The sequence below is a fragment of the Lytechinus pictus genome, chromosome 7 (genome assembly GCF_037042905.1).
Source record: "Lytechinus pictus isolate F3 Inbred chromosome 7, Lp3.0, whole genome shotgun sequence".
NCBI lineage: Eukaryota > Metazoa > Echinodermata > Echinoidea > Temnopleuroida > Toxopneustidae > Lytechinus > Lytechinus pictus.
In genome coordinates, this window is record NC_087251.1 from 26,891,103 (window position 1) to 26,906,250 (window position 15,148).

Sequence of the window (15,148 nt, forward strand, 5' to 3'; positions counted from 1 at the left end):
TCGATCGAAATATAGTTTCATCTCGTCCAAGGCCCCAGCCTTTATAGCTACATCTACCTGAATTCATTGAATGCATTTCTGATGACACTGCCGTAGAGCGAATTGAGAAAACTATTCAAAGATCACGTTAATAATGACAAAGCCAATGGAATGGATTGATATAATGTCCAACTCATTTACTTACATCAAAATGATTTATTCACATTTAAATTCCGATTTTACTGCATTATTTCCAAAGTCATGATCTCTACATCGATCTTTTGAAACTGTTGATTAATTTCGCGACGGCGTGTCTACCAAGTTCTGTGCCACTGCACTTGCGCTCGCAACGGTCACATTCATAATACAAATCGCACATGGCATCAAAATCCTTGATCCGGGGATCCGATAGTCTTCCAAAATTAGATGGGATCCAAAACTAATTAATTTGATTTTTTTCATATATTCATTGAATCTGTTATAATTTTCATAATTAATAATCTTTATTAATATCATTCACATTTTTTATCATTACGACTCATTTTTGAATGTGAGTTTACGTAGTGTATTTTCATTTGTATTGTTCTTTATTACTCTTTGCCTGCCAATTAAATAATGAGCGCATCTGTCACGGGCCTGAGAAATGTTTTTAGTCATCACAGTGAATGCTTTATGAATTTGTTGTACAATTGCTTAACTACGATTTAAAATAAAATATCATTTGAAATTAATTTGTGTAAAGGAAAAAAAGAGAATAATGGGGGGTGGCCGTGGGCAATGTAGATGAAAATAATGGGATGTTTGTGACTTTGTGGGGAGGGGATTGTTCGTAGCGAATGAAATTGATATTCATTATTTTATGGATGTGTCTACTGTGATTGTGGCTGCATAATCTTTATGGCGATTGGAAAATCCACCTTGGGTCGGGAGGGGTACGTGATTCAATAGATATCGATAGAAGTACACATTCAAGAAAGTGGAATTGGCAATTCATTCACAGATATTCGTTTCAAGTACGAATTATTGAAGTTGATATGTGTGAACGTTTTAGAGGATATCGGATATGTATATCGTTTTTTCACGCACACAATGAGTTGCTAGTATAATTTGAATATTGTTGGATGAATTTTTCAAGTTCACTTATGTCTTTATGTTTTATATCGAAATTGTGCTTTTAATATATGAGTTATATCTAGCCTAATTATACTGCGAGTGGATGATATTTATGAAATGAGTTGGAATGTGAACGAGACGCCCCAAAGCCGATGGCACGTGATCTAATTAGTATTCACTTTCTGGGTTGAGCCAATCATTGTGCTTGAAAACGGGTTTCCCCGAATTCCCGCCCTTGGAATGTGTCCCACGTGTGTGACCTGTTAACCTGTTGTTTGAGTGCGAATCAGCTGATTTCGTGACCTTAAAAACTCTTCATGGTGTTTACGCTGGAGTGGGGCTATAAAATTAAGAAGATCTTTCTCTTTTATTCATTTTTAATAAACTGTTCGTGATTTTCAAAGTACACCTATAGTGATATTGTGATGCAATTTATTGGATCACGTACCTCGATCATCCCACTCATGGTGCAAGAAAATATTTTTTTAATTCACCAAAATATACATGTAAAGAAAGATTATTCGGCCGTCATCATCGGTAGAAGTATAGACACGTCTATAAAAATGTATTCGCTTCGAATATTGACTTCTTCACCAATCCCACACACACGATCTCAACATCCCCTTGTCATTGTCCACGCCACGACCCCTCCCCTATCGCTCTCTCCCCTATCGCTCTCTCCCTTATCGCTCTCTCCCTTCGACCATCCTACAACCCCACCCCTCTTCCTCTCTTTCACACACGCTGTATTTGTAGGCCTACATAATGTATTATGTAAAAATAGAAATATTATTTCCTGTCAATTAACCTATACTTTCAAAACATTTTAAATCGCAGTTAAGAACAACAAAATCGTAATATTAGAGTATTATGAATGACTAAAAATATTTCTCACGCTCGTGATGAGCACAGCACATTCATTATTTTATAGGTGAGTAACGAACAATACAAATGAACACTGCAATAATTGACAGTGATAAAAGAATCTCGATTGGAAATTATTAGTATAAACATCATCAACAGAAGTCTTATGAGAGTTACAGTTTCAGTGAGTATCGAATAAACCACACAAAAAACATGCAAATTATATAAGTTGGGGACCCCGTCTCATGAATACCGATGCCCATTATTTGGAAGCCTCGGAAGAAAACTTCCGAGGCTTCCAAATAATACCTCGGTCACATTTGCTCTACGGCGAGTCGAAAACAGCCGTTTTATTCATTTTTATTCAAACCACCCATATTCAGCTGGTACAAAAAATGTTAAAACGGCTGTTTTCGACTCGCCGTACGGCCGCCGTAGAACAAATGTGACCGAGGTATAAAGTCGGAACAATCTTTGGATTTAGTAAGGGCGTGACGCAGCGCAATCTCAAAGGGCTACGCATGCGGTCCGTAGATGCAGTCGGTGATTGACATAAGAAACAACAATCAGTAATTGCCTTTCTGCTTCAATCGCAATTCGCGCAACCGTTACGGCTGATCGCAATTCGCGCAACCGTTACGGCTGTGTGGCCGGAGAAGCATTAAATAGACATAAAATGTGGTGCATTTAGCAGCAATCTAAGCTCGTCGATATTGATATTTTCGATAGCTACCGCGCTTTGCGTGGGAGGGGGGACACCCCCCGTGCGTGCACCGAGGCCGCTGCGCGGCTTGCGTCGCTTCGCGCCGCCAAGCGTCAGAGTGAACCTGGCGAGAACGTTGTAACATTAACCCTCACTCACAAATGTATTAATCATGCCCCAATATATTTAGCTGATCTACTAGTACATGCACACATATTCTACCACTAGTCCCTTGAATCAGTAAACTATAGGTGATAGGACCTTTTAAGATGTAGCCCCCCAAAATATGGAACTCCCTGCCTTTTACCTTAAAAAAAAATCATAAGCTCTAACATCATTCATAAGTGTCTCACAACCTACCTCTATTACTGTTTCCATACATTTGTATAGTTTTAAATTTTAGAGGTTGTCCCCTGTTTGCTTGTTTGTTTCTATGTATTATGTGCCTTGTATCTTATGAAAAGGTGCTGTTTATCAGAAATGTATTTTTATTACTATCAATAATTTTCTGATTTTTTTTTTTTGAGAATGAGAATTCTTATACAATTTCTGAACACTTTACTTCATGTATATTTGGTATCAGTTACTTAAACAATATTCTTGAGCAAAAAAAAAAACTTAATATATGGTTATAATTGACATATTGTAATTACGATGAAGACTGAAATAGAAAAAAAAATTGTAACCATTCATATGATATATATTATATGATATTATGTATCTATATTTTTTACCAATATTTCATCCCATTGCTGATATGTAGCAAAATGTTCATAATGTAAAGTGATAATGTCACTATTACTTCACACTCATTAATATTTTAGAACTTTGTCTTAATCATCTAGTCACATTGATTCATTCACCATTTTACACTTCATCTTCCATAAAACAGAGATTCATTATAATATCCTAAAGCATGAAATAATTTCTGTTTGCACCTATGCAGGATCGTATCTTTTACGAGAGGATGAGAAGCAGCGTGCTCAGGGATGCGTCTGCATGTGACGAGGATGCTATGCCAAAGAAACCTGAGGAAAGCAATGAGGATCCAAAGACATGACCATGATCAGAATGTCCCTTGGAAGCCAATAGCTGGTCTGATTCGCCCCTTTTGCAACTGATGTTTTTTAGCACTGTTCAGTGATTGATGATAAGAATGGCTTATGGACTTGAATACATTATTGTATAAGAGCAAAACAGAGGTTAATGAAAGTATGGAAAAGAAACCTATGTGCCTTGACTGCCTGTGGATTCTTGTGCAGTTTCATAAAATGAAACATAAAAAAAACTCTATTCTACTCAGGGTGATGAAGAACTGATATGTTGAATAAATGGATTCAATATTTATAAAAGCAAAACACTACAAAATATGCTTAACATCATGAATATGCAATAAATGAGCTTATGATATCAAATTCTCATCCTTTTTTCTATAACATGAAATCTTAATTATTTCATTTTATTCTCAGAAGAAAATATCTGTTGTATGAAACAAAGTCCGGCTCAGATCTTACAAATTAAATTATGAATCAATCCTATTCTTTCATTATTGGAGCCGAAAATTTGAATTCTTGAATTAAATACAAAAGAAATGTGGAAGATGACATCAGCTTGCTCAATGCATATTCATGATGACATGCATAGAACTATGTCACCGAAATAATGCAAATAAAAGACATGCCAAAACATGCAATTTTACATCTAAATTTGTTGAAATTTTGAGTGTTTTGCTTGTTTAATTCTAATAGTACCCTTTGTAATCAAATCAGTTATTTTCAGTAAAATGTGAAATTCATTTTATACAAAGTTAAGCTAGGTACCTGGATTTTCTATTATTTGTGGTATTTTGGTATGGACTTTTCGAATGATTTGAGATAAATGTGTGCAAGATCTTCCAATCATGACATAGATTTATATTGTTCAACTCTTCCTTCTGTTTTATTCACCCCCTTATTTTTCTCTCAAGTTTCAATATCTTAATAATTTTTACCTCATATTTTCTACTCATTGTTTCTAATGCAAAATACATTACAGGAATGTAGATAGAAAAGAATTCAATTTCTTAACTTTGAGGTACAAACATTGGTGTTAATTTTACTTATATTTTATTTAGAAGTCAAACCTGTGTATAGTGGCCACCGAAGCGAAACGGCAATGTGGCCCATGCTATAGACAGGTTCACGGCCATCTTGAATTCACCTTGTATTGTAGATACTGTACAATGTACTGGACATACAGTATGTGTTTTTAAAGTATTTTTTTCATACATTGCATACAATGTATCTATTTCAAGCAACCAAATACTTATGTTTGCAAAATAGTTATTTTAAGAGTAAGATTCATGTTTAGATACAGTTGCAAGCTTAAAGGAGAATGAAACTCTTGGAGCAAGTTAGCTTTTGTGAAAGCAGAAAAATCAAAGAATAAGATCAACAAAAGTTTGAGTAAAATAGGACTAGCAATAGAAGAGTTATGAGCATTTGAATGTCGAGATCACTAATTCTATGGAGATCCTCCCATTGGCAATGCGACCAAGATCTATGATGTCACTGATGAACAACTCTCCCCTCCTGCCCTCTTGGACACTGAAAATATACCCCAAAACATCTCTTATTGCTCATTCTAACCATATGACAAACGATTCATCGATGATTATAATGTTGTGAAACCTCTGTACTTGTCCTCTCATAAAGAGAACACCTCACCCTGTGATAGACTCTTTAAAAGTGAGAATATATAAAGTGAAATAAGTACTAAAGTAATGAGGGAGTTGTACGTGTGTGACATCACAGATCTTGGTCGCATTGCCAATGGGAGGAACTACATGGCATTAGTGATCTCAATATTCAAATGCTCATAACTTTCTTATTATTCATTCAATCTTCCTCAAACTTTCAACAATATGTTTCTTTGATTTTTCTCTTTGATATGGATTCAGCTGGTTTCAAGGGTTTCATTCTCCTTTAAGGAATAGCTATTCAACCACTGTCGGAGTCAAGTTTTGGGGAAGCTTGATTGTAGTGGCCACTATAGAGGGTCTGCTATTGACCAAGGGATGCAAAATGAGTGGCCACTGGCCGCATTAGACTGGCCACTATAGACAGGGTCCAAAACACATTAATTTCATGTGGGGGAATTAGAAGTGGCCACTAAGACAGGTTCAACTGTATGCTCAAGACACTGAATGTGAGATTTCCCATCATCACCGTGAATTGCAATAATTTGGCCAATAGGGATTTTTTTTTTTTTAGAAATCCCTTCATGTATTTAGTCATATATTTTCCCCTATCTGTAAGTTCTGTAATTGCGTCTATTGTAATTGTACATGTATGTAACCATATCTGTTCTGATAAGTTGTTACATTTCTTTTTAGTACATGAATATACAATTATTTATTGTAAAACATCAAACAAAGTTTAAACAAGTCTTTCTTTTCCAAATTTATGTCATGGTTTTTATTTCCAATTTGTATACAACTCCTTCTTGCCATTACAACTTGTACAAAATTATGTTCAGGTGATTTCATCATAATTACATTTTCACATCACAATATCATGGTTTTACTTCACTAGAAGGCATTGGAATTATGTATAATTTTACAACAATCAAATAGAAAAGACAAATGGAACACAGCATTATGCATGGGCACAGATTATGTTAAAAATTATACATTTTTCTTTCGAGTCAAGTGATAACTTCACTATTCAGCCATGGATTACTTTGTAATTTTCTAGAAATAAGGACCAGGGGGTCATTTCATAAAGCTGTTGGTTAAGTTAGGTACGACTGGTGGGATACCCCAAATTTACATTCATGGAAGGGCATTTCCTATAACCCTAATCAAACTTTTGACAGTATTGAATTGAAAATTTTCTTGACAGATGTCAGATAACAACTTTACCACAAGGGAATCAGATTGATTGCAAATTCAAAAAAAAAATGATGGTAAATCTGATTCAGCAGTTGTGTGTGTGTGTTGGGTGCATGTGTTTTTGTGTGTGAGGGTACGTGTGTGTGACTTATGAACAGCTCTATGAAACACTCACCAATTGGTTTTGTCTTGAGAAACTGTGACCTATGGCCATCTCGTACATGGTGCAGCATGCCAGCATCAAAACAAAAGACGCAATTTTCATTGGAGACATGATTTGATTCAATTTCACTGAATGCAAGGGTAATAGAATACACATAACAAAACAAACTTCATGACAAAAGAACAAAGTGAATGGATAATGACAAGTAATGATTTTAAATCAAGTATGCATGAAATATAAAGTATCAAATACCTTCGATGTTTCCATTCAAATGATTATCTATCTAATTAGCATAATTAGTAATCTAATACGACACAAAGATCTGTGTAGATCAGAAAGAGAAATAAAGTACAAACAAATTACAATAGAGCCTTAGGCATGAGTCTAGTACTTTATAACTTAAACCAACACAAACCAAACATGAATGTAAATGTTACATCATTAACACAATATTGTTTACACTTAAATCTGGAGTCAAGAAAGTTGATCTTCTTAGTCAGGTGAGGTGGTCTTTAAGGACAGGTTTCTTGGGCTGGAATTCAATTAAATACAGAAGCAGAACTTGCATATACACGGTATATATTGGGCTAAGATATGTCTCTTAAATCACCAATTTTCTGACTCGAGTATAGTGCTGAATACTGGCTTTGGAGTACACACACCAATGGGACTATGTATAGGCTCTACACTCACATTTGGCCACAAGGCAAGATTCTTTGTGCCATACCAAAAAAGTCAATGGGTAACACCAAAATATATATGGCAATATATGGAGGTGTATTTGCATACATGTGGGTGTGATATATTTGCAGGAGATCGAGATTAGCACTCATATAATTTGATATAATTCTTCATCTTCATAATTTTTACATAAATTGACATATTGATTAATAATGGAAGCTGTGAAACATTAAGAGTGATGAAGGATAGGATTTGTATTGTACAATCAAGGGGGGAATCAAATTTCTTTATCTGGGGCACAATACAATGTGTGACCTCAAAGATATTAATAGTTTAATCTGATATTTGATATCTATTCATCCTAACTACATCCTCTATAACACCAATATACAAATAAATTCCTACATCAAAATAAGTTCACATCATATTAGGAAGAATATCTTGTACAAATGAACTCCTTTTATGTTTAAGAATGCAAAATCCTTGAACAAAAACTTTCAAACAATACTACCTTTATATCAATAGTCTGAATTGTCAATGCAAAGCCAATGTTAATATTGTCAACTAAACGTGTACTTCTCGAAATAAGTTTTATCTGGTAAAACTTGTTCATTTCAAGCTCAAATACAAGGGTCTAGGAAAACTCCCCAATGACTAGCATGTTAGTCTTTAGAAGAGAAATACTCTAGGGGACCTCTAATATTATATACTCCCTTGAAAGTTGTTTTATAGGTTGATCCCAACGACTAGTCATCATTCAATGATTATGATAACAAAGGTGAAATCCTTGGTTTTGATTGGCTGGGAAGCACTGTTACTATGGCAGCAATTATTTACTAACTTGTCACCGACAATACAAGAAAGGCTGACCAGATAAAACAATATTTTTGATGGAACAATATACTTTGGTAATTCTGAGGTCCTTGTTCTTATGGCATCCATTGTGTGTACTATGGTCAAATCAAAACAGCAGTAAAATTTAAATCATTTTTCAATTGAATTCAAAACATAAATGTATATTCAAGCCTAGGAATACTATGAGGATTTGGGGTTTCTGCTGTAACAAGCTCTAACCTTAATCCAATTTTTAAAATAATGATTTATTGCTGGTTATTATTATCTAAGATAAACGTATTGTCCAATCCTGACCAATGTTGACGCCTGGTTTACGTATCGTCAAAACTTGTCTGTTATGAGAGGTAGTGAAAGACAACTGGGTGATAGCTGTAAAGAGATAAAGTGAACAAAAGAATGAGATGAAATTTAAGAGAACTTTTGAAATTTATTAACATAATAATATTATTAACATAATAAAATTTTATTTTATTAAATTATACACCACTACCAACCTGCACGCACACTGCGATCATCCCAATCTAGTCTCTTACATATTCCACTTTCTAAAAAATCCTGGGGCGATCGAGCCTTTGCTCATGCCTGACCAGCCCTGTAGAATTCACTACCACAGGAGCTGAAGAACACAAACTCCGCAACATCGATTAAGGGCAACCTAAGATTGCATTTGTTCACCAGCAGGTACTAGGATTGAAGACGGATATTTTTCCTCATTTGTAATTTACCCTTTCTTGTACTTCTCTTAGTTCTTTTTACTTTTATGTTTTGCTCTCTTCTAAGCGCCTTGAGCATTTAAACAAAATGGAAAAGATGCTATATAAATCATATGTATTATTATTATTATTAATTTCCTCATCTCCAACATATTTAATGATTCTAACAATTTCATCAGCTTCTAGGAAAATGTAAACCAAATTCTTTTGTTCTGTTGATTATATCTTGACCCTGAAACTACCAGTACATCATATATGCATATTTATAACTTCCTAAATTTAACCTTTTCCTTTTCAAAATACAGAATAATCAACAAGTATTGAATGAAAGAAATCTAGAAAGGCCCATTGAATCAATATTTCAAACAAATTAACCCATGTCCCTGTAATTTGGAGCTAAGGTGTATGAAAAAGTGTATTGTTTGTATTGGCAAAGATAAATCAAATAAATACCATTTCATGAAATATTAAAAGTTAAATGAAAGAAAACACATAAATTGACACATTCGTTTTTAAAAATTACTTCTAAAATAGCAGCAATTATTTAGTATACAAGATCTAGCAGCAGACCTGCCAACCTCTGGGAATGAAAAAATGCATTCTGTGATTAAAAAAACTGTATTTTTCCCAAATAAAGTGTATTTCATAATAAGATGCGTGGCGCACTCGCTCATCGCGGCGCTCAAGCTGCATGCAAGCTTAAATGCACACTGCTCTTGCAGATGAAAAAAAAAACATTGAAACATGTGTATATCTCACCCTGGTTTTAACAAAATGATTAAAAAAAAAACAAGTTACCTGAAATTACATTGATCTAATAACCATATTTGTGTAAGTTTTATGAAATAGAGACATATAGAGATGATTTTTCTCAATAAATTATGATTTTGTAAAAAAAAAAAACATATTTTTAAAAGAAAAACGTACTGCCGTATTTTGGTTGCAAAAACGTACTGGTTGGCAGGTCTGTAGCAAGACCTAAATAGAACAAATAACATGCGATGAATGGTATAAACATTCACAATAAACTCACTTTGTGAAATAAGTTCTACTTTCTTTGGTAATGATTTCAATCCAATGATGACTACTCTCTCCAGCCAAGAATTGGTTTCAAATCCAGTGCCAGATAATGCCCTGTTCATGAAAATAATTAATGTATGAAAGTATTGATTATAGCATTCTAAACAATGTTAACAAGCAATATCAATGTTGTTATCAACCTTATGGCTCCAAAATGTTACCAGACCACACCACTAACTATTCGTATTGGCTTTAGCTATTAAGTTTCAAGTAAAATTCACATTCTTAAAACATCACTTTCATTAGTGGTTTCATTTCCCTTTAGATAGAGAGCTATGATTTTACAGGACATTCCTTGAAGTAATAAAAAAGGGAGGTCCCAAAATTTCGCTATAACATGTTTCTGACAAAGAGAGAGAGAGATCGAAATTCCTTACCTTGATTCTAATTTGTTGGCACTAAAGGTAAATTGTCGATAGATATATTTTTGCTGCTTATAATCAAAGCTATGACCATCATCGATGTAAAGATCACCAGTAGCTGTGCCCTGTCATCAAAGAAATGTTAAATATTTATTAGTATTCAGAATAGTACACATTTACAGAGTTTAGTGGAAGCAGGCAAATTTTTTTTTTGAGAGAGAGCTACTTTTTCTAACTTACTGTCTAAATTTGCAATATTGGATAAGCTTTAACATTGAGATGAATGGCGATTTCCAGGGCTCTTTTGTGCATTTCAGGGGCTAAATCGCAGCAGCAAGCCCCAGGGTAATTTTTTCCCCTAATTGGGAGCAATATAAAGAGCATTACATCCTCTTAACCCATCACCTACTGGTAGTTCCTGTACCAAGCCTAAATGAGAATAAAAGAATTCAGTAGTTGATGGGATGAAATTTTACAGCATAAATTCCCCCCCCCCCCAAAAAAAAAAAAAAAAAATCATATTTGGGCAGTCCCCCAAAGAATTTTAATACATGAGATTCCTTAAATGCAGATGCACTCCTAAATTATTTATTGTGTCTTGTCTAGGGTTTCTAGTTCATATGAAAAGGTCTAAATCTTTCAAGTTTTAGACACTCGGACAACGTGGTTCTGTCATAACTCATTGGATTTTGTTTTGAGGGGTAGGAAAACAGAAACTATGTGAATGTAGCATATTAAGGTAGATATCTATAGATTGGATAGATCTACAGAGTATACCAACCATTTGATATGCTTTTATCTTGCATGGAAATCCCCCTCCCTTGGCCACTGATATGGTCAAGCAAGGTCTACAGGCATGCTTTTACTCAAAGCTAAACTGGGGTATTCCACATGAGCAATAATTTGGATGGAAAAGTATTTTTAATCAAGGTAAATTGTTACCATATGACAAAATATACAGATCTAGACAAGAAGGTACTGACATGTTTTCCCATCTAAATGTATTTGCTAAGTAGAAAATTATCAAAATCTGAAAATAAGTTAAGATCAGTTCCTCAACCCTAAAATATGGTAGTATGCATCACCTTTACATGAAAATATTTGAAAGATTAGCAATTACTGGAATGATAAACTTACAGCATTATTCAAGGCAACAGTCAATGTATAAGGATCATCTACAGCTAGAGATGAGCATCGTCTGACCCTCTCCTTACGAGGGACTATGGATCCACCATGCTGGAAGACTGGGATCTACAAGATACAAATCAAGGAAGCAAAGTTTTAAAAATCTGTATTTTATTGTCGGCCATAGAAATCTGAAACAGAAATACTAAAAAATTTGTTTTGTCCTATTGACTGTGGGCCCGGCAGCCACTGTGTGCCAGATTGACAATGCTCTATCCCTTGAATCCTTAAATGTCTTTTAGCTTGATGCGGCCAGTGCTTGAACTCCCAACCTCCCGGTAGTGAGACTGACGCTCTATCAACTGAGCCAAAACAACAGTTATCATAGCTATTTTGAGTAATTTCATTCTCATTATTTGACAATCAAAATCAAAATTGTGGGAATATTGTTAATACACTTATATTTTCAAAATCATCTGACTCTGCATGACCAATAGATCAGAAAATATATACCGTAAATTCATAGACTCGTCAATTAGAGTCATTCATGCAGGACCACCCCAAGAGTAAATTAGCAAACTGTGCAATGATCACTTAAACATTAAAGATACATCTAAATTGAACTATGTTTTGAACACACCCATCCCCCCCTCCATTACTTTCAAGCAGAAATGAACATAATTCCTGACTTTTTGCTTCTGAAAAAGAATTTTCAAAATTTCCTCGTATTCCAGAAACAATATGACCTGTATGAGCACTTACAATTAAATTGTAAACAACCATCACTGAATAACCTTTTTCTTCTGGATTTGATCACACGTTGGAGATCGTCAGTGTAGCATTAATCATTACCACTTAATCTTCCATTCATTTTGTTCGGCAACTGCATTATTTCTCAATTAAATGCATACCCATTCTGTAAGACATATACTATCGACCTGCATAAAATCAGATCACAGGTCTTTGCAACTCAGAACAACACACATTTTGAAGACTCTGAATAACATGTAAAGTACAATGCGTAATCTATCGTTTAGTATCAGAAAGGATGTGTAACATATATAGAGATCTGCTTAATATTCATAATTGTATCTTTCATGATATTGTTTGCCATAGAATTACAGTTATGCTTAATTGTACAATCCATTTATATGTCATACTGCAGAGTTGATTAATATTTACAATTAATTGTAATTTAGTTACATGGCTTAAAGTGCAATAGAGTGAACTAAGTGAAAGAATACCTTATCTAGGTCAGCATTCATATTATGAGTAGCTGGTCCTTGGTAGGCAAAGAATGTATCAACATCAAACCATGGCTGGAAAGAAAGAGAAAAAAGGTGCACAGAGAATATTCAAGACATTTCATAACAAGATTTAACAAACCTGTAGTCTAGAATTAAAATGAAGGTCTGAGCAAACGAAAGATACATATACCCTTTTTTGCAAAAATTAAGTTTCTAATAATAAAGAGTGTCGGTGAGTATATTCTCATTACCATAAGCATCATCATGATTACCATCATCATCATGTCATCATAATCATCATTACTATCATCATCATCACCATCATCATCACCATTACCATCATCATCATCATCATCGTCATCACCATCATCATCACCATCACCATCATCATCATCATCGTCATCACCATCATCATCATCATCACATCCCTGTAACTAAATGCATGCTGTGTTTTACATACAAATGGATTGACCTTTGAATAAAATTTTTAACAAGTAATATTTCTAAATGACTTACATCAGTTCCAGGGAAATAGATGGAAGTAGCTCTTGATCCCTTTTCTGTGATTGGGCTAACCAACAAGGCATTACCTGCAACAAAACAGATGTACATCATTTTCTTTTGCTATACACATAAAGAATACAAGGACTTTTCACTCTACCTATTACATGAATCACAGATGGGCAATTATACAAGTTCCTTTTTTTAATATTTTGCATGCCCATTTTATACCTTGACTTCTTTTGTAACATGCAATGATCAGAATAATAATTCTTTATTCATTTGAATTCTTTCAATCCATCTATTTTCTAATGAAATTCACGATTTAACAACGGAGACAAATAAAAAAAAATTAAACCAATTTACACAGAACAATTAGAGTGCCTTATACAATCAAATGTATACTATAGCACTAATGATCATCATGGTACGACCATTTTTTATATAGGCTTCTTTTCACCCAAGGATTTGAATTTTCTGGAATATCAATGTGAATATTTTTTACCTTGTTTATGAAGTGGTGTGATTGTTTTTTCATCTAGAATTACCCAGGTTCATTGGATGCTTTCAAGTACAGTGTGGAAAGCTGGCCTGATTTTATTAAGCACCAGCCACAACAACAAAACTGAAATGAAGCACCAGCCACAACACTAAACCAACACTAAACCTGAAATAAGCTTGAGCTTATATTGACATCACACAATGGGAGATTTCATGTTCAGTGTTGGTGCTATTGTTGAAAACACAATTTACAGTATTTGCTATCTCCAACACCTAATGTTAGTTTGACCATTTTACCAACACGAATTCAATATCTTTTGTTAATATTAAGAACTAATTTACCAAGCATGAACTGGTCTTCCATTGAAAATGTATCCATATCCTTGGGGAATTCCATCCACATAGGTCTAAAAAAAAGAAGGGAAATAATCTGATAAGTTAAATCTTCATTCGCAAATATATAGCTTTCATAAAAGTAGTGACAGTTGATAACACTGATCATGAACATATACAATTGAAAATTACAGTTAAGACTATAAGTATACCAGACTACAATCAGTGCCATACAAGAATTAACCAAGGAAAGGGAAAGAGGGTGTTACAACAGGAAATATATTGACTCCTGGACTGCACGCACTAAAAGACATGCCACTGTATTTGCTGGATAATATTCTGTGTTTTATTTCTCCAAGGATGAAAGCACATTCTTGATTTGATCACTTAAAAAAAAATTATTTTTTACAGTCAGATTCTCTTCGGATTTTATCAGCATTTCTCAGTACTTTCATCTATGTCTTCAATTATAATAATATACAAATAACAATTGTCCATTATTTACCAAAATGGCCACTTTTAACTATAAGCTAATCATCCAGTCGGCCCTGCATAACATAAATAATGCTATTGCGACAATGATTTCACTCTTGTGGTTCACATGACATCATGAGAAAAAAATGTAGTAATTATGTGAAGAATAAGTTCATAAATTCAACATCTTTTTCGACCACTGTCCAAATTTTGGACAAACATACCTCATAGGTGGAAGACCCGTCTGTGAGGAGTTGTAATAGAGGGTGTACCAGAAAGGAAGGAGAGCGTATCTTGCACGGATAGCGTTGCGTATGATGAGCTTGTTCTCCGGTTGCAACAACCACGGTTCCCGACGCTTGGTGTCGATGTGAGCGTGGGCACGGAAGAATGGTTGGTAGGCACCGGCCTGGGGGAAACGTGTAGTAAATTGGAATGATATGATATAATAATGCAAAGCCCTATTTTGTTAAAAGAAGAAAATTCAAGCAAGCATTTTCTTTTTATTATAGATGTACATTTAATTCAGTGATATAAAAAGAAGTTGTAAGAGAGTTTAAGAAAATGAAGAGAAGAGGATGTG

The 15,148-nt window shown here is 34.4% G+C and overlaps 2 protein-coding genes across 3 annotated transcripts in view; one reads left to right on the forward strand and one right to left on the reverse strand.

Moving 5' to 3' along the window:
- The window catches only part of LOC129264647 (nuclear valosin-containing protein-like), a 34,172-nt gene extending 28,265 nt beyond the window's left edge, over positions 1–5,907 (forward strand). Inside the window, exons 25-26 of the mRNA XM_054902559.2 lie at positions 3,606–4,911; positions 5,598–5,907. Of these exons, the coding sequence (XP_054758534.2) occupies positions 3,606–3,719 (114 nt within the window). The 3' untranslated portion in view covers positions 3,720–4,911; positions 5,598–5,907. The remainder of the gene's footprint in view (positions 1–3,605; positions 4,912–5,597) is intronic.
- A 179-nt stretch (positions 5,908–6,086) lies between these two features.
- Positions 6,087–15,148, reverse strand: part of LOC129264646 (neutral alpha-glucosidase AB-like) — a 29,320-nt gene continuing 20,258 nt past the window's right edge. For both annotated transcript variants that reach the window (XM_064102365.1, XM_064102364.1), the window contains exons 18-25: positions 14,790–14,974; positions 14,101–14,165; positions 13,273–13,346; positions 12,754–12,828; positions 11,522–11,635; positions 10,400–10,509; positions 9,976–10,076; positions 6,087–8,598 (exon numbers count right to left, since the gene is read on the reverse strand). In XM_064102365.1, coding sequence (XP_063958435.1) covers positions 8,495–8,598; positions 9,976–10,076; positions 10,400–10,509; positions 11,522–11,635; positions 12,754–12,828; positions 13,273–13,346; positions 14,101–14,165; positions 14,790–14,974 — 828 coding nt within the window. In that variant the 3' untranslated portion in view covers positions 6,087–8,494. The remainder of the gene's footprint in view (positions 8,599–9,975; positions 10,077–10,399; positions 10,510–11,521; positions 11,636–12,753; positions 12,829–13,272; positions 13,347–14,100; positions 14,166–14,789; positions 14,975–15,148) is intronic.